Source organism: Corticium candelabrum, chromosome 2, assembly GCF_963422355.1.
Source record: "Corticium candelabrum chromosome 2, ooCorCand1.1, whole genome shotgun sequence".
Lineage (NCBI taxonomy): Eukaryota > Metazoa > Porifera > Homoscleromorpha > Homosclerophorida > Plakinidae > Corticium > Corticium candelabrum.
In genome coordinates, this window is record NC_085086.1 from 9,047,962 (window position 1) to 9,072,656 (window position 24,695).

At 40.9% G+C, this 24,695-nt stretch overlaps 3 protein-coding genes and 1 long non-coding RNA gene across 4 annotated transcripts; all 4 read left to right on the plus strand.

Moving 5' to 3' along the window:
* Positions 1–5,816: 5,816 nt before the first annotated feature.
* On the plus strand, positions 5,817–8,348 carry LOC134198452 (collagen triple helix repeat-containing protein 1-like). Its single transcript, XM_062667858.1, has 4 exons — positions 5,817–5,896; positions 6,471–6,705; positions 7,432–7,713; positions 7,773–8,348. The coding sequence occupies exons 2-4, from the start codon at positions 6,499–6,501 to the stop codon at positions 8,151–8,153; spliced, it is 870 nt and encodes a 289-aa protein (XP_062523842.1). The 5' UTR covers positions 5,817–5,896; positions 6,471–6,498; the 3' UTR covers positions 8,154–8,348.
* Positions 8,349–13,630: 5,282 nt separating this feature from the next.
* LOC134176142 (uncharacterized) lies at positions 13,631–15,697 on the plus strand. Its single transcript, XR_009969252.1, has 3 exons — positions 13,631–13,647; positions 14,236–14,397; positions 15,606–15,697. It is a non-coding gene; the product is annotated as an uncharacterized LOC134176142 (long non-coding RNA).
* Positions 15,696–16,516, plus strand: LOC134176141 (collagen triple helix repeat-containing protein 1-like). Its single transcript, XM_062642818.1, has 2 exons — positions 15,696–15,887; positions 15,947–16,516. The coding sequence occupies exons 1-2, from the start codon at positions 15,786–15,788 to the stop codon at positions 16,331–16,333; spliced, it is 489 nt and encodes a 162-aa protein (XP_062498802.1). The 5' UTR covers positions 15,696–15,785; the 3' UTR covers positions 16,334–16,516.
* A 2,889-nt stretch (positions 16,517–19,405) lies between these two features.
* Positions 19,406–21,872, plus strand: LOC134176102 (collagen triple helix repeat-containing protein 1-like). Its single transcript, XM_062642778.1, has 5 exons — positions 19,406–19,554; positions 20,160–20,320; positions 20,379–20,414; positions 20,947–21,237; positions 21,297–21,872. Exons 2-5 carry the CDS (start codon positions 20,198–20,200, stop codon positions 21,675–21,677), a joined length of 831 nt encoding a protein of 276 aa, XP_062498762.1. The 5' UTR covers positions 19,406–19,554; positions 20,160–20,197; the 3' UTR covers positions 21,678–21,872.
* Positions 21,873–24,695: the final 2,823 nt, after the last annotated feature.

Here is a 24,695-nt window from a genome sequence, read left to right on the forward strand (position 1 = left end):
CAGGACCCAGACTATGACTCTACGGAACCTGCGCCAATTGTAGCTTTTAAAAATATTGTTTGATCAAGAATAGTGCAAGTAATGGTTACTAGCCATCACCCGCCCTATGGGCGGTAGGAATTGCGCTAGCACCTATATAGCAGCTACATAAGCGAAGAAAACGTACATTAACTTTCTCCAGTCGTCCATTATTTGGCACGTGGAGTAGCCCCCATCTCACAATCTCACTGCAGGGAGGAGCTTTACTGACTTCATAAATGTTAATATATTAATTAATATTAACCCTTCAACTTACTATTTCTATAAGCTTTTTTGGTCAGATATTTGGCAACTAAATTTCTACTAAACTCTCAACAGTTGACACGTTGCAACTATAAAATCTGCTCTCTTCATTGATGTTTTGGTGCTTTTCTGGCTAACCTCATTACCTGTCGCTATGGAGCCAACAACAAGTGCAACAATAACAGATGATTACGGATCCAAACCAGTAAATTCATTACCAGTTTAGCAATTTACCTCAGATTTATAGTTTTAAATATAATAGGCAATTCGTGTAAATAATTTAGCTTTACATAAAAGCCAATTAACTATCTTATGTGCAATCAGGACACTTTTGTTGTTTTGCCTTGTCCTTTACATTATCAGTAAAATCTACATCTTTAGCACCAATTGAACAAATATAATTTTGACAGACATTTAAATAACAACATCTAAATCAGGTAAGAATTTCAAATAATTATTTAGAGATGCATAAGCAGCTCTAATATCTTTTCCACAACTTGATTTACTAATTTAGCAAGCGTGGTATTAGTATGTATTTACCAATAGAACAGGCAACTCATATTAACACGCACACTTCCCATTTGAATGACACTCACACATGCACGCATGCACACGTATACGTATACGTGCGTGCGTGCGTTCACACACACACACACACACACACACACACACACACACACACACACACACACACACACACACACACACACACACACACACACACACACACACAGGACTGGAGACGCACCACCGTTTAGCATAAACTGGAAGCAATGTATTGAAAAGTGGGGTAATGACAAACGAAACGGAGAACTACTCCTAAGAAATGAAACAAAGTTATAGTCAGTATGCGGTTATAGATATACGTAATGTTGTGTACTATATTTGCTCATTCGAAAATATCATGATGTAACAGCACTAAATGTGGAATTTGGAGGAACTCTACGAACAATGCTCAACAAGTGAACACAGCGTCATGTGGTCTGTGCTCGATGGTATTTTACATCTAATGACGCATAATGCCAACTACCAATTGACGGAGTCGTGTCTTAGGGTCAAAAAGGCAATTCACATTATCCACACCAAATTGGTGGGTTTTGCCATGAAAGGATGCAAGGCATGGGCATCAAAAAAGGCAGGTTGATGTCGAGTTTCGCATTGGGCACTCATCATCTTACCCTAAAAGAAGAAGGTAACACCTATTTCGGGTTGGATTCTGTTTCACAAATAGTCATTGCCGAAGTGCCACCACCTCAGAAGGGAAACGGTGGTGTCTGAATTCTTGTGCAACTGATAACGTTTATGCTTATTACGCACAGCAAAAGCGTACTTGATAGACGACTAGCTGTGATATTTTGCTGTTGTTAGACATTCATTACACTAAGGACTTGGACATTGCTTATTGCTGATCACTCATATTAGCAAAAGCTGTTGCGCGAATAGAAAAGCAAGCAAATCTCATACTTGTTTCATTTGCAGCTGCCTTGCCAAAGATATTGCTCCCTTTGTAGTCACACCATATAACTCACTGGTAATGTGGGTTCTTTGTTATAAAGTTTGCAAAGAGCAGTAACCAAATCCACAATTATGCAGTAGCATATACAACATAAGCTTCATGCATGCTCAGAACGAAATGTATAACACTGAAGTATGCAAGGTACCGCAGTGTGCATCGTACTACAGTATGCAGAATAGTACAGTATGCATGGTACCACAATGTGGATAGTACAACGTGTGCATGGTACCACAGTGTGCATGGTATCACAGCAATGTCTGCATGGTACCACAGTGTCCACGGTACCACAGTATGCATAGTACCACAGTATGCATGGTACCGCAGTGTGAATATTATCACAGAAACAACTTAGATAAATTCGTAATAATTGGCGGCATCCGCTATCCCGACAATTTAGCATATACAACCATACAGTAACAGGGTCCTATGCGTATACGCGGAGTAGATAATACCACCCGCATCTGTTTAATGATCGCGTCGTCGTCAGACCTTAGATTACCTAACCAGAGGCGCGTGCGCCCCTTGGGTTAATAAGTGTCCAGGCCGTCGCTGGATCTACAAAATCGGCGATGCCAGCTGACTTAATTAATAAAACGTTTAAAGAGTTTCGGTTGTAAACAACGTTTTACTTTATACACGGTTGTATAGATGTTGTACGAGGAATGCTAGCAAAACGTTTCAAAGACGTCCACATGTTAGATTAAATTTGCCATATACTAAGACGGAGACACAACGTGCACTGTTGGCTTCTATACTAGCTAGAGACGTGGGAGTCCGATCCATGCCCGAGAAGATTGTAGGTCAAACACAAAAAAAGGATATATATACAAACAAGAATGCTACGTTTCTACAACAGAGAGTGTTAAAATGGTCGTCTTGAGAAGCAGAGCGGCTGCAAGTAAATGTATGAAAGGTGTTGACCTAGAGGTGGTCCACCACGTCACTGACACATAAATATATATTTACATAGAGTCAAAGACCATCGTGAGACGGAGAGTGTAAGCCTGCATATACACACCATAATCTGACCTTAGACAGTAATGTCAAGTTATTGACTTTACGTGCAACGGAATGGAAAGTTATTCATCTACGGACTGTTTCTGTGCAGATATTAAGCGACTAAACGCCTACCGAACCTTCAACCGTTAACACGTTGGACATATGAAATCTACTCACTACGTCACTGCTTTGGTGCTTTTCTGGATAACCTCAATGGCTTTAGTACAGGAGCAAACATCAAACGTACCAGGCAATGGAGAAGGAAATGTAATAATTTCTATTTAACCTAGTAGTTTAAGTACTTTTAATTATATACACAAATGTTTGTGGTACTTATTCGGTCGATCTAAGAATTGATAGTAAATACACAATTACTACTTGCCAAACAAAACAAGTAAAATCCAGCATTCCTGGAAGAACAATGACTGCAAGTGTATACAATGCGCTGCATATGATAACGATAAACACTGTTATCTTAATAATTCACAAATAGAGCTTATAAGGTTTTAAAAAATTAGAAAATTTCAATGAGTTTTCCAGTAAACTGAGTTGGTATCACAAAGCAATGTTATATCACCGAAGTATAGCCACCAGTCTGGTTGATCTGGTTGTAACTGGACCACTTCGCAAACAATGGACCTTTCCCGAGAACTTCTGGATAAGGATACAGCTGATTAAATAAACTTTTAATTAATCATTGTGACAGCCTCATATCAAGTGCCTACAGTCCAGAAGATCAGACCGCATACCGTTCGAAGACCCGTTCATTCTGGTCTTAAAATAGTGTATAAAAAATTTCCTAGAAGAACCTTTGAGAAGCATTAACCCTGTGCTGCATGTGCTGTGCACGACCCAATGGTTTCATAGCTGGCCGTTTCTCCACTAAGATTTTCAATGCAGAGCACATCTCTTTCATTTCTAATACTAATTTATAAATGATGGTGTTTGTTGCATCATTTAAGATTCAATTCGTTAAAATTAAAATATCAACTGCAAGTACGTATGACAAGGACTTTTGAAACCTACCAGTAGCTGCCATATAAATATTTACAAAATCAGTTTTACCAACCATAAATTCCATCTCTGGATAAAGTCAACCCATCTTTTTCCAAAGACAGGGCTAAAGATTAGAGCAGATGAAAGGAGCCATTTAAGTACAACAGTTTGGTCAAACAGCCAGGATCATGTGAGCTAATTACACGTATGATACGCGCCACATCGACCTTACCACCTGTGTGATTCAAAAGATCTGCACCCTTGTATCACAGATCAAAGAGTAATTTTCTGTAGCCTTCCCGACAGGCAGTTGATGTTGACAACTGATAAACGCGTGCTCAGCATGTGCAGTCCTTTGCCGTTTAGTTTTGATACCGCAATACCATACCACAGTATGCATGGTACCATAGCGTGTTGGTATTACAGTATGCTTGTATAGTGTGCATGGTACCACATGGTACCACAGTAGGCATATATATGCACAGGCGTAGTGTGGGGGAGAACGGGCTAGCTGGGGGACGGGGGTATCTGGGGGACGGGGGTATCTGGGGGACGGGGGTAGCTGGGGGACGGGGACAGCCCAACATTTTGGGCGTGTCACTTCGCTTCAAGCAAAACTATAATTTTAAGTTACTAAACAGTCAGAGTCCTCTTAATTTCAGAGTAGTATGTTGACGATCGAGGACTAAGCTAACTAGATCTCTGTGACAATACACATCATCATTTCAGTATGATAAAGCCAGTGTTGAGAAGTTGTGGACACTTAGGGAGAATGAAATTTCCTGCGGCTCTGCTACCTAATGATTTGCTTGCACTCTACAGTACTTTCTCCAAAGGTTTATTCTATTTATTAATTAATTAAATAAAAAACTATAGCTAGATATCTCTAAATATTGCTCGATAGATTACGAAATGCTAAAATTGGTCAACGTCGTTTGCACTAAATTGGTCTTCTAGATTCTATTGTCATCGAGATGCCACTTAATTTGACAATCTCAACGAGCCATGGGAACCTTTTTGGCACAGACGGTAACAGTGTTTCCACTCCTTTATACGCACACTGATAGTACTCAGTCCCACAGTTTATTTTGTAAACTGAAATTGATCCTAATATACTTAGATGTCTACAAACTGCGAGTTAGAGAAGTAGACAATGGGCGTGGCTTTGAGTAAAAAATAGGCGTGGTTTACGGCCTAATTTAACGCCCCCCCCCCCAACTGGAGGACCACTCTACGCCGGTGATATATGCACATGATGTAAGCATAGTATTACAGTGGGCATGGTACCACAGTATGCAAGGTACCACAGTATGCATGGTACCTAGCATAAAAGTAGTACTAAACATGTAGATCGAAGTGAGATAAAAGTCAAAGGTCTTTCCGTTTCCGTCAAAGCAGCTAGAGCAGATAAACATCTTATGCGTCAAAACTGCACTGTCTATGCGTGGACTTGTTCAACTTTGTAAATACGGAAGAAACTTGAAGACGCGTGAACAATCAACCCGTGAGATTAGAGACGTCGGTACCATGCTGTTCTTTGCTGCCCATGCAGCACCTGCATGCTGTTGATACAGTTAACACGTGTCGAGCACGCGACGGCCCATGACGCGCTCAGGTCGCCGTCTCAAAATGCGTGCCTTCTGATTATCAGCCGTATTCGCCTGCCCTCGCAAACTAGTAAAATAGGATATTAAATTTTTGACAATTAGAGATGCTACGAATACTTGAGAAAAGACGGATTTCACGCTGTAGTTTGATCTGGAGTGCTGAATATAGGCAGGAAGTGTAATCGATGCTTAACCCGTGCCAACAGTGCAGTTACAGTTAACGTTGTTGTGCACACATTTGTGGAGTACAATGCTTCAACTGCTGTCATAAACTCGATCAACAACAGCAAAACTGTCTCTTACTGCATCAGGACCATTTGCATCGACTATTGGACGGCCTACAGTCCGGAAGTGTTACAGTATACTACTCGTTCATAATAGCACATATGCACGCACGCTGAGGTCTCACTTCAGTCGCCGGCGGTGAGTCATCAGTAACTCTAGATCTGAAGCTGAGCTCCGTAGTCGCTTTGAGCGTCTGAACAACGTACGCAAGGTAAGTGGACTGAAGCGTCTTGTTTGACATGCACGGTCGTACAGCCAGCAACTAATGTAGAGAACACTAGGCACAACGCCAAAAAAGCTAAGAGTTCTTTTGAATTGTCTTAGCTCCTTCAAACTAGCTAGACTAATACAACCAGATACAACTTTTGCAAACTTCGTAGAGTCGCATTCGAAGAGATGATATGTAGAAAGGTTGAAATCTGGAGAAAGGACTAAACTGAGCCTGTTCTATAGGACACGAAGAGAAATCAAAGCTATTTTGTTAGAAAATCGTTGCGTTGATGAACTGTCTATGAAATGCTCGTTGAAATAGATTTTGTACACTGCATCCTAACGTGACTCGTAGATCACAGCTTTCTGTGAGAGCATACTGGTATCATAGCGGACAGATGCATTACACAATGTTTGTATGCCCACACACGGCCATATATGCACTCTATGAGAAAAATTAATTGCTCACGCTAAGCAGACCATTAATACGTGCTCTCAGCGAACGACTTTGAGTTTACCGACCTTCCACCATGCAGTGAAAAGTAAGTAACCTTTCTTACTGTGTCTGTTTGCAGAACAAATCGCCGCAAAAGATTTCTAATAATGGCAATGACACTCCCTATGTCAGCTATCCTATTCTTCTGCTTCGCATCAACAACCTTCTCTCAGAATGCACCTATGACGTATATACAAGGTACGGATGAGGATATGACGACACCTACACCTAGCATGAAGTATATACATGATACGGATGAGGCTATCACGACACCAGCGATTGATATCACTGACGCAACCAGTACTACGACGAAGGTAAGTTTTATTGTAAAGACAATGTCTAATTAGCTGTTGCCAACATACTGCAATCGGTGGACTTGACTTGTTTTCACACACGCAAATTTAAATGTTGTAGCTCAAGCAATATTTCCAAAGTAGATATAGTTATGTTGATAGTATGGTTAAAATAATATCACATCAAAAATTTTATCTAAAAATTATTCAAAATATCAGTATTAACTAAATGTGGTCAGCAGCTAGCTAACATATTGAACTTGGAGAGTGTTTACATCCCACTAAGCTAATCATAGGTGATTAGCGTAGGTTTAAGGCTAATGTGTTATGATTTGCAAGTTACTTGTAGCACTCCATAGTGTTTATATAGGCAAACTATATAAACATCATAGCCACGTGCAACACGCAATATTATCTATATTCTGAATCTATGTACAAAAGATAGAATCTTAGACAGATGCAACGACTTCTCCTGGGTTTGTAAAATAGATACAAACATTTTGTCTCAACGAAGGATGAGGAAGGCGTATTTGATGATGACAGAAACAACTGTACTATGTAAACTGTAAGGTTCTCTGAACACTGATTTATACAGTACTGTTGCACATGGCTGCGAGGAGCATTACAACATTCTGAAATTCTAAAAATGAGTCCTAAATGCGTTTCTTGAATATCGAAACTGGCAAAACTCAGTCTGAGATTATAGATAGTTGACATCACAATCCAATCTAACCTCTGTCTCTATAGCCAACAGAATATTGCGAATGCATTGGAGAGAAAGGAGAAATGGGAGAGCCTGGAATGGATGGGCAACATGGTGCCCCCGGAAGTGCTGGAAGTCCTGGTGCACCAGGTCCTGCAGGTCCCACAGGTCCACCGGGTGAAATGGGTGAACAAGGCATGAAAGGAGAAAAAGGTGAACCAGGAATGCAACCAAGAATGCCTCCACCACCACGACATCCACGGCACGTAAACTGGAAGCAATGTGCTACGACTGAAGGTTCAGACATACAAAATGGAGTATTACTCGTAAGAAATCAAAGTAGTCAGTATGCAATTGATAATATCACTTTAATGTAATGTATTAGAGCTGTCCATTCAATAAACATCGTAGTGAATCTGCACTACATGTGGAGTTCGGAGGAACTCTACGAACGATGCTCAATAGTTTGGTTCATAATGTTGTTTGTGCTCGATGGTACTTTACATTTGATGGAGAAGAATGCCAACCGCCAATTGATGGGGTTGTGTTTGAGGGGCAAAGAGGCAATTCACATTATCCACACCAAATCGGTGGTTTTTGTCAAAAGACGATGGCAGACCAAGACATCACAAAAGGTATGGTTAACATCGAATTTCGCATTGGGAACTGCCATCATTATAGCCGACAAGAGGAAGGCATCACTTATCTTGGCTTAGATTCTGTTTCACGAGTAATAATCACAGAAATGCCACCGCCTCAAAACTAAAGTTGGTTTGTGAACTCATGTGTGACTGATGACTTTTGTGCTAGTTAGCTACACACAGCAAAGCATAGTTTCTACGTATCTAGCAGTCTGCCATTCTGTTGGTGTTCATTATTTCACTAAGCAGTTAGATTATGCGTCTTGCTGATGACTGGCATAAGCAAACGCTGTTGCAAATTGAAATGCAGTCAAAACTCATATTTGTCTCTCAATGTTGCTGCTTGGTGGGCAATAATATTTTCTCCATTCAGTTGCATCCTAATCAAGTCTGCTGTATATTCTACATCTCTTTCAATATCTAAATACGTCATCTTGATTGTTTCAGTTTCCAATCACGTGACATAATAGATGAATATGCTTGTTTAAAACTTTAATTTTCAAACATGTCTGCAAGTGAATATAGCGTCATAATCAACGGCAGCTGTCAAATAAATATTAATATTTCCAATATCAGTTACATAAAATAACTAAATAATTTACCAACTATAATTTCAGGTATTCATAAAGTCACATCCATTTTCAAGCTCAATTAAGGCTATTGCAGATCAGCAGCTGAGCATTATCGTTTTGTCACAAAACCCGGAATATATGAACTTCAAGACTTGACGGTTTGACTTTGAGGACAGAATTCAAAACACCTAGCCTTGGAATCACATCAGAGTACCGTTCTGTAACATCCCCCACTTGTTTTGACTGTCCTTTCCACACGTGCTCAGCACATGAGGCAGCTATTAGGCACACAATGGGGCACGTTCGATTGGGCTCTACCAGTCTCTTCCAGAAGAGTCTGGAAGACACGCCCCTCTTCCAACCTCTACCAGCGTAGGAGCTGGTAGAGGTTGGAGGACGGATGTGTTCTTCCAACGAGCAGCAGAGTCAGTAGAGTTGGCTATATATAGCGGCAGAATGTAGAGTTGAAAGAGGGGAGTGCACACGGAGCCTTTGGAAGAGGCTGGAAGAGCCCAATCGAACGCACCCTAGTAACAAAAGTCACAACCTCTAGCATGTGCAATACAATGCCAGCCTGCTAGTCCTCTTGCGTTGCAAAATTAATGTAAGTTTGGCATCTAGCGCTGCCAGGAAGATTTGACCTTTGGCCAAAAAACTGTGTGCTTGGAACACAAACTGCACTACAACGTATAAACAGCTGACATTGACGCAAACACTTCCGCAAGAATAATACTTCATCACTTGCAGATGCACTTGCAAATTCCCCTCATCATCAGATTGAGTCTCATGCCAAGAGCTACGGTCAGTGGATGGTCTGGCCATTCAATTTTCTACATTTCAATTTTCAACTTTCAATTTATAGTTAATTTTTTACAAAATTATAATCTTTAATTTTTTGCTTGCATTCTTATTTTAAAAAATTTGTTTATTAAATTTTAACTTTCAATTTTTTATTTTCTATTTTCCTTTTTATTTTTTGTAAAATGGTTTTTCATCTTTTGATGTTTGATTCTTGTGATCTTTAGATTTATCTTTTAAAGTTTGATTTTTAGGCACGTATGTGCTCAAAACTAGAAACTTGAACGCGCAGTTCGCTTTTCTATTTCTAACATGAATAGAAAATAGAAAATTGAAATGACCAAGACAGTAGACACAGCAGGAGTCTCAGCGGGGGTTTCAGCGGGGCTTCCATTCATACGCGTGTCTTAGGAGATCACATTTCCAACACACAAGCAGGTGTTGGTTCTACTTTACTTTCCGTCACGTGCCAAACCACGTTGGCAGCTCTTGACAACTCCACTCTGACACACAACGCTGTACCAGTGAATACTGCGGTCCCTAGCTATGTAGGTACGTGCATTGCACACAACACGCTACCTTTACCGTAGATGAACCGATTGGAGGGAAAATGCTACGAATATATATTACATGTGTATTTAGCTAATTACCTAGGCTTCGCACTAGTGGATCACCGAGTTGGCAACTGTGGTGACGAAGTCTACAGACTCGTTCCTTGTCTAAGAAAAATCGAGGCACAATTGAAACATCGAACCCGTCAACCTACTACAAGCAGTAGAGTACGCGCTTTAACGAGCACACTACACGGTCACACTACACGGTACCGTACAAGAATGGGCGTGGTACTCTATAGCAGGTCACATTTCTTCATTTGCATGACGTCGCACAACTCACCAAGCAAACAGACATGCACGTACAACTCACCAAGCAAACAGACATGCACGTCTATCGTTCCAAAACGCCTTCTGAACTCTATTTAAAGTCCACTCAACTGAACTCTATTTGCTCAACTCAACTCAATTAATTACCTCAACTAACGTAGAACAGTGTGCGGCTACAACTGAAAGAACATGGTCATACATGTAGCTAGTAAGCTACAGCTAGCCGCAGCTAGTTACTAAGTAGACTACTATGCCAATGCTGAGTATAGCTACTGTACTAGAGTCAATAGTGTTAGACAATGATTGTAGAGTTCTACCGTGTCACTCGGTGATGTCTGGGCTGTCATTGTCGACGCGTACGTTCATATCTGCAGTCAAGATGTGTGACGAGTAGGCTCCAGCACCTTGGGTTGTGGCAGATGGAAACACAATTGGTAGTTCCGTGTCCGACGAAATGAAGAAATGTGACCTGCTACAGGGTACCACGCCCACCCTTGTACGCTACCGTGTAGGCCTAGTAGTGTGCCCGTAAAAGCGCGCAGTCTACTGCTTGTAGTATAGGTTGACGGTTTCGATGTTTTAGATGTGTCTCGATTTTCCTAGACAACAAGCGAGTCTGTATACTTCTTCACCACAGTTGTCAACTCGGCGATCTGTTAGGGCGGAGCATATCTAGGCACAGTACATATCTAGTGGAGCTAGATATTCGTAGCATTTCCCTCCAACCGGTTCATCTACGGTAAAGGTAGCGTGTTGCGTACAATGCACGTACCTATACAGCTAGGGACCAAGGTATTCACTGGCACAACGTTGTGTGTCAGAGCGGAGTTGACAAGAGCTGCCAACGTGGTTTGGCACGTGACGGAAAGCAAAGTAAAAAAACACTTGCTTGTGTGTTAGAAATGTGATCTCCTGAGACACGCGTACGAATGAAAGCCCCCCCGCAGAGACCCCCCGCTGTGTCTACTGTCCTCGGTCATTTCAATTTTCTATTTTCTATTTCTATTCATGTTAGAAATAGAAAAGCGAACTGTGCGTTCAAGCTTCTCGTTTTGAGCACATAGGTGCCTAAAATCAAACTCTACAAGATAAATCTAAAGATCACAAGAATCAAACATCAAAAGATGAAAAACCATTTTCCAAAAAAATAATACGGAAAAAGAAAATTAAAAATTAAAAGTTAAAATTTAATAAACACAAAATTTATAAATAAGAATGTAAATACAAAATACAAAATTAAAAATAAAAATTAAAAATTTCAAAAATTAAATTAAAATTGAAAATTGAAAAACCAAAACATAAAAATTTGAAATGTAGAAAATTAAATGGCTGGACCATCCACTGACCAGCTACAGTATACACTTTGATATACCTATCATAACAAGATATCTCTACATATGTGCAGCACTGCCTAGAAGTATACAAATTTGTATTAGGTAACTGAAGTGTTGACAGCTGAGCTTGAATATGATAGTGCAAATGTCCACTTCTGTGACAGCATCTAAATTGCATGGTCAAGAGGCTGTAGGATGAGCACAAAAATGAAGTAGAATGTTGAAAGTCAACAATTAAGGGCATTTTCCTAATCCCCATCCTTTAGCTATAAAGCTAAACTATATAAAAAATAATAATTTTTAAAGTTTTGACATTTTAAGAAAATTAAAATGTGAAACAAAAAGATAGAAAATGACCAACCCTAAACCTTACTAACACAAGTATAACAACATTTGAGGAAATGATGGGTATGTAGGGATTGGTATGTACCTATTCATGCTCATCCTATATATCACAATCCAGTACTGTGACATGACTGCTGCGTTTTAGATTGAAACTTCTGCAAGCAAAGAAAAGATTGTCATGCAAAAGATGAGCATGAATAAGTACATACCCATTCCTATATACCCATCAATTTCTCAAAATGTTTTTGTACTTGTTTCATTCATTTTTAGCTACGTAGAGATGAAGTGGTCTTTGCCACGCTCCAATCTGTGTTGCTACTGTGAGTACATTGTGTGTGCATGCTTGAATATGGAAATGACGCGTGCAGCTTGGGATTCCATACTTTGACTGATTTTTAAATAGAATAGCAGCTGACAGATGAACGTAATATCATTGATTGCATCAATAAACAACTCCCACGCATCTTGCACCAAAGCCTACAAGATTACATGCACGAAGACAGCTGAGCACCCCATTAAGCGTAGTCATACATGGTCAACTGTAAGCACACTGTGGAAGTCAAAACCATAGTCTCCACCACCTAATAATAGGTAATCTAAATTACATGGAGCTATGGTGTACACACGTGACCGGAACAACATGGCGTTGTGGAAACTCTACGTAGGAGCAGTTGAATGATACTGGGTGGACTATGCACAGTTCTAGTTGTTGGATCAGTGCAATTCCTCGGACAACAGCGAACCGTTTCGTATGACTCTCGTCGCTGTAGCTGCTTCGAGTGAGGCGCTAGCCTGGCTGGCAAAAGTGAAAAGATGAAAAAATAAATCGCATTTTTACTGTCAGCGCTAGTAGTCTGGCCTATAACGTTTACAGTAAAGCGTTAGGTGGCTCTGAATTTTTTACTGCCTTTTGCCTGGCCGGCCATTTTAGATTCTTTGCATATGATACGAAAGCACCTAAAAATACTGAACGAAATAGATATTAAACACAACTGAATTCGATTTTAGAAAGAAACTTCGTGAGACGCGTGAAATTAGACACACGTGCACACACGCACCGTCGCTTTGCGTCCAGTCCTACATCATGCCCAGCGCGAGTCATGAAGTTCACAAACCATGCGTGCCAAGCACCAGCATGCTCTTCAATAAACACGTGCCCAACACCTAGGGCACGTGCTCAGTACCATGACGGACGCATGCCAAGGTTGATACCGCAAAATCATTCTTCTGGCTAACAGCAATGTTCAACACCTTTGCAAAACTGATCTTTGCAAAACTGATCTTTGCAAAACTAATATAAAAAAATTAATATTTGATATCGAGAACTGCCACAAACTCTCCAATTCTATAGACGCAAATCAGGCAAAAACACTTGTATTAATTGAGCAAGCACTGTGAGCACTTGATCCAACCATGTCAACAGTACACGCCTACTCTAGATAGATAGGCACACATTCTTCGCACAGTATGATCATGCATATGCATCCAATACCAAACAGCTTGAACGCATACATCTAACCGCTCATTACACAGGTTTCTCTTATCCATACACTAATATAATCCCTGCTGATCCAGCAGTTCATTCTAGTTCATCGGGTGGATCCAACAAAAGCATCACAATATCTCTAACAAACCGTTCGACTTTCTAGCTCCAACATCTGGTAGAGAGTCCGCAACAAATAGCACAAGGTAAGTGCACTGTAGCGTTCCATTGACAGACACTATTTGAAGTATCCAGTTGCACAGCATTGCGCCGTTGTTGTCACAGAGTAAGCATGATATCAGGCGGTGTACAGGCTGAGCATGTAGAACCGCACAGAAAGGCGGGCAGAACAACACTAGGTTTGTAAGTAAGATGGCAGCCAAGAGAAGCAAGAAACATGAACTTGCCCATACTATATTACAGAGAAGCATCCTACCTACACTGTATTTTATAAGAACCTGTGTTGACCAGCTGTCTCTGGAATAGAAGGTACAGAAACAACCTTCAGGTCGAGACGACTGAAACACAGTCACAGCATTCTGTGTACGTACTGTGAGGCATATGAATTGTCCTGACTTGCAGGTCCGGCTGAAGCAATAAGACAGTGTTAGCATACAGAAACGAAGCATGTGTGACAACATACAGTCATTATCTTAATTTCTACGCAGGTAGTGCTTCCATGTGCACTGATCAGACACATTCATTGCTCACAACCTTTAAGCTTGCTGCAGACAGTTACAGTCCTGGACTTTCCATCAGTGACATATAGACTTCCTTGCCTTGTCTGTTCACAGGTCTATCAAAGAAATCGAATCGACGTAAAATACGTCCCAATGAAATTCACACTCTTCTTCATCTCAGCTTTGGCTTTCCTCTGCCTCTCATCATCACAATTCCTTCTTTGGGAAAAATCCCAGGACCTAGACTCTGACACTACTACAGAACCTGCACCAAAGGTAACTTTTTAAAAAATTTTTGATCAAGAATAGTGCAATAATGGTTACTAGCCCTTACCCGCCCTATGGGCGGTAGAAGTTGCACTAGCACCTAGATAGCAGCTATATACATAAGGGAAGGAAACGTAAATTAACTTTCGCCAGTCGCCTATTATTTAGCGCGTGGGTAGCCCCAATCTCACAATCTCACTGTAGGGCGGGTCCATGGACATGTTACTAGAGACAAATTCTGCACACACATGTACGCGTACACACGCACACACGCGCGCGCGCGCATCAACAACCTTCTCTCAGAATGACAAAGACTACCCTGCACCTAAAATAGACTTTACAGAAACGGATGAGAATATGAGGACACCTACACCTAGCATGAAGTATATACATGATACAGATGAGGCTATCACAACACCGGCAAATGTCACTGCCACTGATGAAATCTTTGGTATCACTGACGCAACCAGAACTATGACGAAGGTAAGTTTTATTGTAAAGAGAATGTCTAATTCGCTGTTGGCAACATACTGCAATCAGTGTACTTGACTCGTTTTCACAAAACCCATATTTGAATGTTGTATCTCAAGCAATATTTCCAAAGCAGATATACTTATGTTGATAGTATGGTTAAAATGATATCACATCAAAAATTTTATCTAATAATTATTCAAAATATTAGTATTGAATGTGGTCAGCAGCTAGCTAACATATTGAACTTGGAGAGTGTTTACATTGACACTAAGCTAATCTAAGCTAATCATAGGTGATTAGCGTAGGTTTAAGGCCAATGCGTTATGATTTGCAAGTTACCTGCAGCACTCCATAGTGTTTATATAGGCAAACAATATAAACATCATAGCCACGTGCAACACGCAATATTATCTATATTCTGAATCTATGTACAAAAGATAGAATCTTGGATAGATGTAACAACTTCTCCTGAGTTTGTAAAAAAAATACAAACATTTTGTCTCAAAGGAGGATCAGGGAAGCACATTTGATGATGACAGAAACAACTGTACTATGTAAACTGTAAGGATCTCTGAACACTGATTTATACAGCACTGTTGTACATGGCTGTGAGGAGCATTACAACATTCTGAAATTTTATAAATGAGTCCTAAATGTGTTTCTTGAATATCGAAACTGGCGAAACTCAGCCTGAGATTATAAATAGTTGACATCACAATCCAATCTAACCTCTGTCTCTATAGCCAACAGAATATTGCAAATGTGTTGGAGAGAAAGGAGAAATGGGAGAACCTGGAATAGATGGGCAAAATGGTACCCACGGATTAACTGGTCCCACAGGTCCAGCAGGTCCCGCAGGTCTGACAGGTCCATCAGGTGCAACGGGTGAACAAGGCGTGAAAGGAGAAAAAGGTGAGCCAGGAATGCAACCAAGAATGCCACCACCACCACGACATCCACGGCACGTAAACTGGAAGCAATGTGCTACGACTGAAGGTTCAGACGAACAAAATGGAGTATTGCTCGTAAGAAATCAAAGTAGTCAGTATGCAATTTATAATATCACTTTAATGTAATGTATTAGAGCTGTCCATTCAATAAACATCGTAGTGAATCTGCACTACATGTGGAGTTCGGAGGAACTCTACGAACGATGCTCAATCTTTGGGCTACAAATCCACGTGTTGTTTGTGCTCGATGGTACTTTACATTTGATGGAGAAGAATGCCAACCGCCAATTGATGGGGTTGTGTTTGAGGGCCAAAAAGGCAATTCACATTATCCACACCAAATCGGTGGTTTTTGTCAAAAGACGATGGCAGACCAAGACATCACAAAAGGTATGGTTAACATCGAATTTCGCATTGGGAACTGCCATCATGATGGCCTACAAGAGAAAGGCATCACTTATCTTGGCTTAGATTCTGTTTCACGAGTAATAATCACAGAAATGCCACCACCTCAAAAGTAAAGTTGGTTTGTGAACTCATGTGTGACTGATGACTTTTGTGCTAGTTAGCTACACACAGCAAAGCATAGTTTCTACGTATCTAGCAGTCTGCCATTCTGTTGGTGTTCATTATTTCACTAAGCAGTTAGATTATGCGTCTTGCTGATGACTGGCATAAGCAAACGCTGTTGCAAATTGAAATGCAGTCAAACCTCATACTTGTCTCTCAATGCTGCTGCTTGGTGGGCAATAATATTTTCTCCATTCAGTTGCATCCTAATCAAGTCTGCTGTATATTCTACATCTCTTTCAATATCTAAATAAGTCATCATGATTGTTTCAGTTTCCATTCACGTGACATAATAGATGACTATGCTTGTTTAAAACTTTAATTTTCAAACATCTGTCTGCAAGTGAATATAGGGCCATAATCAACGGCAGCTGTCAAATAAATATTTCCAGTATCAGTTACATAAAATAACTAAATAATTTACCAACTATAATTTCAGGTATTCATAAAGTCACATCCATTTTCAAGCTCAATTGAGGCTGTTGCAGATAAGCAGCTGAGTATTACCGTTTTGTCAAAAAACCGGGAATGTATGAACTTCAAGACATGATGGTTTGACTTTGAGGACCTAACCCTAGAATCACATCAGAGTACCGTTCTGTAACATGCCCCACTTGTTTTGACTGTCCTTTCCACAAGTGCTCAGCACGCGAGGCAGCTATTAGGCACACAGTGGGGCGCATTCGATTGGGCTCTACCAGCCTTTTCCAGAAGTATGGAAGACACACCCCTCTTCCAACCTCTACCAGCGTAAGAGCTGGTAGAGGTTGGAAGACGGATGTGCTCTTCCAACGAGCAGCAGAGTCGGTAGAGTTGGCTATATATAGCGGCAGAAGTGTAGAAGTTGCAAGAGGGGAGTGCACACGGAGCCTTTGGAAGAGGCTGGAAGAGGCTGGAAGAGCCCAATCGAACGCGCCCAAATAACAAAAGTCACAAACTCTAGAATGTGGAATACAATGCCTTGCCTGCTAGTCCTCTTGCGTTGCAAAATTAATGTAAGTTTGGCCTCTAGAGGTGCCAGGAAGGTTTGACCTTTGGCCAAAAAACTGTGTGTTTCCAACACAAACTGCACTACAACGTGTAAACAGCTGACATTGACGCAAACACTTCCGCACGCATGACACTTCATCACTTGCAAATGCGGTTGCAAATCCCCCTCATCATCAGATTGAGTCTCATGCCAAGAGCTACAGTATACACTTTGAAATACCTATCATAACAAGATATCTCTACATGTGTGCGGCACTGCCTAGAAGTATACAAATTTGTATTAGGCAACTGAAGTGTTGACAGCTGAGCTTGAATATGACTGTGCAAACGTCCACTTCTGTGACAGCATCTAAATTGGATGGTCAAGAGGCTGTAGGATGAGCACAGAAATGAAGTAGAATGTTGAAAGTCCAAGGGCGTTTTCCTAATGCCCATCCTTTAGCTATATAGCTAAACTATATAAAAAATAAATCATTTTTTACAGTTTTGAAATTTTAAGAAAATTAAAATGTAAAACAAAGAGCTAGAAAATGACCAACCCTAAACCTTACTAACACAAGTATAACAACATTTGAGAAAATGATGGGTATGTAGGGATGGGTATGTACCTATTCATCATGTTCATCTTCTGATCACAACCCAGTACTGTGACATGACTGCTTCATTCTAGATTGAAACTTCTGCAAGCAAAGAAAAAGATTGTCATGTAAAAGATGAGCATGAATAAGTACATACCATCCCTATATACCCATCATTTTCTCAAAATGTTTTTATACTTGTTTCATTCATTTTTAGCTACGTAGAGATGAAGTGGTCTTTGCCACGCTCCAATCTGTGTTGGTACTGTGAGTACATTGTGTGTGCATGCTTGAATATGGAAATGACGCGTGCAGCTTGGGATTCCATACTTTGACTGATTCTTAAATAGAATAGCAGCTTGAACGTAATAACATTGAGTGCATCAATAAACAACTCCCACGCATCTTGCGCGAAAGACTACAAGATTACATGCAGGGAGACCGCTGAGCACCCCATTGAGCGTAGTCGTACATGGTCAACTGTGAGCACACTGTGGAAGTCAAAACCATAGTTTCCACCACCTAATTATAGATAATCTAAATTACATGAAGCTATGGTGTACACACGTGACCGGAACAACATGGCGTTGTGGAAACCCTACATAGGAGCAGTTGACTGATACTGGGTGGACTATGCACAGTTCTAGCTGTTGGATCAGTGCAATTCCTCGAACAAGAGCAAACCGTTTCATATGACTCTCGTCGCTGTAGCTGCTTCGAGTGAGGCGCTAGCCTGGCTGACAAAAGTGAAAAGATGAAAAAATAAATCGCATTTTTACTGTCAGCGCTAGTAGTCTGGCTATAACGTTTACAGTAAAGCGTTAGGTGGCTCTGAATTTTTTACTGCCTTTTGCCTGGCCGGCCATTTTAGATTCTTTGCATCTGATACAAAAAAGCACGTAAAGATACTGAACGAAATAGAGATACTAGACACAACTGAATTCGATTTTAGAAAAAAAAATTCATGAGACGCGTGAGATTAGACACACGTGCGCACACGCACCGTCGCTTTGCGTCCAGTCCTATATCATGCCCAGCGCGAGTCATGAAGTTCACAAACCATGCGTGCCAAGCACGAGCATGCTCTTCAATAAACACGTGCCCAACACCTAAGGCACGTGCTCACTACTATGACAAACGCATGCCAAGATTGATAACGCAAAATCATTCTTCTGGCTAACAGCAGTGTTCAACACCTTGCAAAACTGATAAGATATTAATTAATATTTGATCTCGAGAACTGCCACAAACTCTCCAATTCTATAGACGCAAATCAGGCAAAAACACTTGTATTAATTGAACAAGCACTGTGAGCACTTGATCCAACTATGTCAACAGTACATGCCTACTCTAGATAGATAGGCACATATTCTTCGCACAGTATGATCATGCATATGCATCCAATACCACACAGCTTGAACGCAGACATCTAACCGCTCATTACACGGGTTTCTCTTATCCACACACTAATATAATCCCTGCTGATCCAGCAGTTCATTCCAGTTCATCGGATGGATCCAACAAAAGCATCACAATATCTCTAACAAACCGTTCGACTTTCTAGCTCCAACATCTCGTAGAGAGTCCGCAACAAATAGCACAAGGTAAGTGCACTGTAGCGTTCCATTGACAGACACTATTTGAAGTATCCAGTTGCACAGCATTGCGCCGTTGTTGTCACAGAGTAAGCATGATATCAGGGCCGTGTACAGGCTGAGCATGTAGAACCGCACAGAAAGGTGGGCAGAACGACACTAGATTTGTAAGTAAGATGGCAGCCAAGAGAAGCAAGAAACATGAACTTGCCCATACTATATTACAGAGAAGCATCCTACCTACACTGTATTTTATAAGAACCCGTGTTGACCAGCTGTCTCTGGAATAGAAGGTACAGAAACAACCTTCAGGTCGAGACGACTGAAACACAGTCACAGCATTCTGTGTACGTAATGTGAGTCATATGAATTGTCCTGACCTGCAGGTCCGGCTGAAGCAATAAGACAGTGTTAGCATACAAAAACGAAGCCTGTGTGACAACATACAGTCATTATCTTAATTTCCACGCAGGTAGTGCTTCCATGTGCACTGATCAGACACATTCATTGCTCACAACACTATATGTCACTGATGGAAAGTCCAGGACTAGACAGTTCCAGTCCTGGACTTTCCATCAGTGACATACAGACTTCCTTGCCTTGTCTGTTCACAGGTCTATCAAAGGAATCGAATTGACGCAAATACATCACAATGAAATTCACACTTTTCTTCATCTCAGCTTTGGCTTTCTTCTGCCTCTCATCATCAGAATCCCCTCCTCAGAAAAAATCCCAAGACCCAGACTCTGACACTATTACTGAACCTGTTCTAATGGTAACTTTTTTAAAAATTTGTTTGATCAAGAGTAGTGCAATAATGGTTACTATTCCAGGACCCAGAATATATCACTACGGAACCTGCATCAAAGGTAGCTTTTTAAAAAATTTGTTTGATCAAGAATAGTGCAATAATGGTTACTAGCCCTGGGGTGGTAGAAGTTGCGCTAGCACCTAGATAGTAGCTATATACATAATTAACTTTCGCCAGTCGCCCATTATTTAGCACATGGAGTAGCCCCAATCTCACAATCTCACTGTGGGGTGGGTCCATAGACGTGTTACTATAGAGATAAAATCTGAATCTATGTACAAAAGATAGAATCTTAGACAAATGCAACAACTTCTCATGGGTTTGTAAAAAAAGATAAACATTTTGTCTCAAACAGAGGATGAGAAAGGCGTATTTGATGATGACAGCAAGAACTGTATTATGTAAATTGTAAGTTTCTCTGAACACTGATCTTTACTTTACTGTTGAACATGGCTGCAAGGAGCATTACAACATTCTGAAATTCTAAAAATAAGTCCTAAATGTGTTTCGTGAATATCGAAACTGGCAAAACTCAGTCTGAGATTATAGATAGTTGACATCACAATCCAATCTAACCTCTGTCTCTATAGCCAACAGAATATTGCAAATGTGTTGGAGAGAAAGGAGAAATGGGAGAACCTGGAATAGATGGGCAAAATGGTACCCACGGAAGTGATGGAAGTCCTGGTGCACCAGGTACTGCAGGTCCCACAGATTTGCGAGGTCCACCAGGTGCAATGGGTGGACAAGGCGTGAAAGGAGAAAAAGGTGAGCCAGGAATGCAACCAAGAATGCCCCCACCACCACGACATCCACGGCACGTAAACTGGAAGCAATGTACTACGACTGAAGGTTCAGACGAACAAAATGGAGTATTACTCGTAAGAAATCAAAGTAGTCAGTATGCAATTGATAATATCACTTTAATGTAATGTATTAGAGCTGTCCATTCAATAAACATCGTAGTGAATCTGCACTACATGTGGAGTTCGGAGGAACTCTACGAACGATGCTCAATACCTTGGTTCATAATGTTGTTTGTGCTCGATGGTACTTTACATTTGATGGAGAAGAATGCCAACCGCCAATTGATGGGGTTGTGTTTGAGGGACAAAGAGGCAATTCACATTATCCACACCAAATCGGTGGTTTTTGTCAAAAGACGATGGCAGACCAAGACATCACAAAAGGTATGGTTAACATCGAATTTCGCATTGGGAACTGCCATCATTATAGCCGACGAGAAAAAGGCATCACTTATCTTGGCTTAGATTCTGTTTCACGAGTAATAATCACAGAAATGCCACCACCTCAAAAGTAAAGTTGGGTTGTGAACTCATGTGTGACTGATGACTTTTGTGCTAGTTAGCTACACACAGCAAAGCATAGTTTCTACGTATCTAGCAGTCTGCCATTCTGTTGGTGTTCATTATTTCACTAAGCAGTTAGATTATGCGTCTTGCTGATGACTGGCATAAGCAAACGCTGTTGCAAATTGAAATGCAGTCAAAACTCATACTTGTCTCTCAATGTTGCTGCTTGGTGGGCAATAATATTTTGTCCATTCAGTTGCATCCTAATCAAGTGTGTTGTATATTCTACATCTCTTTCAATATCTAAATACGTCATCTTGATTGTTTCAGTTTCCAATCACGTGACATAATAGATGAATATGCTTGTTTAAAACTTTAATTTTCAAACATGTCTGCAAGTGAATATAGCGCCATAATCAACGGCAGCTGTCAAATAAATATTAATATTTCCAATATCAGTTACATAAAATAACTAAATAATTTACCAACTATAATTTCAGGTATTCATAAAGTCACATCCATTTTCAAGCTCAATTAAGGCTATTGCAGATAAGCAGCTGAGCATTATCGTTTTGTCACAAAACCCGGAATATATGAACTTCAAGACTTGACGGTTTGACTTTGAGGACAGAATTCAAAACACCTAGCCTTGGAATCACATCAGAGTACCGTTCTGTAACATCCCCCACTTGTTTTGACTGTCCTTTCCACATGTGCTCAGCACATGAGGCAGCTATTAGGCACACAATGGGGCGCGTTCGATTGGGCTCTACCAGTCTCTTCCAGAAGAGTCTGGAAGACACGCCCCTCTTCCAACCTCTACCAGCGTAGGAGCTGGTAGAGGTTGGAGGACGGATGTGTTCTTCCAACGAGCAGCAGAGTCAGTAGAGTTGGTTATATATAGCGGCAGAAGTGTAGAGTTGGAAGAGGGGAGTGCACACAGAGCCTTTGGAAGAGCCCAATTGAACGCACCCTAGTAACAAAAGTCACAACCTCTAGCATGTGCAATACAATGCCAGCTTGTTAGTCCTCTTGCGTTGCAAAATTAATGTAAGTTTGGCATCTAGCGCTGCCAGGAAGGTTTGACCTTTGGCCAAAAAACTGTGTGCTTGGAACACAAACTGCACTACAACGTGTAACAGCTGACATTGACGCAAAAACTTCCGCAAGAATAATACTTCATCACTTGCAGATGCGCTTGCAAATTCCCCTCATCATCAGATTGAGTCTCATGCCAAGAGCTACGGTCAGTGGATGGTCCGGCCATTCAATTTTCTACATTTCAATTTTCATGTTTTCATTTTTCAACTTTCAATTTATAGTTAATTTTTTACAAAATTATAATATTTAATTTTTGCTTGCATTCTTATTAAAAAAATTTGTTTATTAAATTTTAACTTTCAATTTTTTATTTTCTATTTTCCTTATTTTTTGTAAAATGGTTTTTCATCTTTTGATGTTTGATTCTCGTGATCTTTAGATTTATCTTTTAAAGTTTGATTTTTAGGCACGCATGTGCTCAAAACTAGAAACTTGAACGCGCAGTTCGCTTTTCTATTTCTAACATGAATAGAAAATAGAAAATTGAAATGACCAAGACACTAGACACAGCAGGAGTCTCAGCGGGGGTTTCAGCGGGGCTTCCATTCATACGCGTGTCTTAGGAGATCACATTTCCAACACACAAGCAGGTGTTGGTTCTACTTTACTTTCCGTCACGTGCCAAACCACGTTGGCAGCTCTTGACAACTCCACTCTGACACACAACGCTGTACCAGTGAATACTGCGGTCCCTAGCTATGTAGGTACGTGCATTGCACACAACACGCTACCTTTACCGTAGATGAACCGATTGGAAGGAAAATGCTACGAATATATATTACATGTGTATTTAGCTAATTACCTAGGCTTCGCACTAGTGGATCACCGAGTTGGCAACTGTGGTGACGAAGTCTACAGACTCGTTCCTTGTCTAAGAAAAATCGAGGCACAATTGAAACATCGAACCCGTCAACCTACTACAAGCAGTAGAGTACGCGCTTTAACGAGCACACTACACGGTCACACTACACGGTACCGTACAAGAATGGGCGTGGTACTCTATAGCAGGTCACATTTCTTCATTTGCATGACGTCGCACAACTCACCAAGCAAACAGACATGCACGTACAACTCACCAAGCAAACAGACATGCACGTCCATCGTTCCAAAACGCCTTCTGAACTCTATTTAAAGTCCACTCAACTGAACTCTATTTGCTCAACTCAACTCAATTAATTACCTCTACTAACGTAGAACAGTGTGCGGCTACAACTGAAAGAACATGGTCATACATGTAGCTAGTAAGCTACAGCTAGCCGCAGCTAGTTACTAAGTAGACTACAATGCCAATTCTGAGTATAGCTACTGTACTAGAGTCAATAGTGTTAGACAATGATTGTAGAGTTCTACCGTGTCACTCGGTGATGTCTGGGCTGTCATTGTCGACGCGTACGTTCATATCTGCAGTCAAGATGCGTGACGAGTAGGCTCCAGCACCTTGAGTTGTGGCAGATGAAAACACAATTGGTAGTTCCGTGTCCGACGAAATGAAGAAATGTGACCTGCTACAGGGTACCACGCCCACCCTTGTACGCTACCGTGTAGGCCTAGTAGTGTGCCCGTAAAAGCGCGTAGTCTACTGCTCGTAGTATAGGTTGACGGTTTCAATGTTTTAGATGTGTCTCGATTTTCCTAGACAACAAGCGAGTCTGTATACTTCTTCACCACAGTTGTCAACTCGGCGATCTGTTAGGGCGGAGCATATCTAGGCACAGTACATATCTAGTAGAGCTAGATATTCGTAGCATTTCCCTCCAACCGGTTCATCTACGGTAAAGGTAGCGTGTTGCGTACAATGCACGTACCTATACAGCTAGGGACCAATGTATTCACTGGCACAACGTTGTGTGTCAGAGCGGAGTTGTCAAGAGCTGCCAACGTGGTTTGGCACGTGACGGAAAGCAAAGTAAAAAACACTTGCTTGT

Coding starts and splice junctions, on each gene's coding strand:
- LOC134176102 (XM_062642778.1), top strand. CDS start 20,198: ATGAAATTCACACTTTTCTTCATCTCAGCTTTGGCTTTCTTCTGCCTC. Junction 20,321..20,378: donor TTACTGAACCTGTTCTAATG/GTAACTTTTTTA, acceptor TTACTATTCCAG/GACCCAGAATATATCACTAC. Junction 20,415..20,946: donor CTACGGAACCTGCATCAAAG/GTAGCTTTTTAA, acceptor CTGTCTCTATAG/CCAACAGAATATTGCAAATG.
- LOC134198452 (XM_062667858.1), top strand. CDS start 6,499: ATGGCAATGACACTCCCTATGTCAGCTATCCTATTCTTCTGCTTCGCA. Junction 6,706..7,431: donor CAACCAGTACTACGACGAAG/GTAAGTTTTATT, acceptor CTGTCTCTATAG/CCAACAGAATATTGCGAATG. Junction 7,714..7,772: donor TACAAAATGGAGTATTACTC/GTAAGAAATCAA, acceptor GTAATGTATTAG/AGCTGTCCATTCAATAAACA.
- LOC134176141 (XM_062642818.1), top strand. CDS start 15,786: ATGCAACCAAGAATGCCACCACCACCACGACATCCACGGCACGTAAAC. Junction 15,888..15,946: donor AACAAAATGGAGTATTGCTC/GTAAGAAATCAA, acceptor GTAATGTATTAG/AGCTGTCCATTCAATAAACA.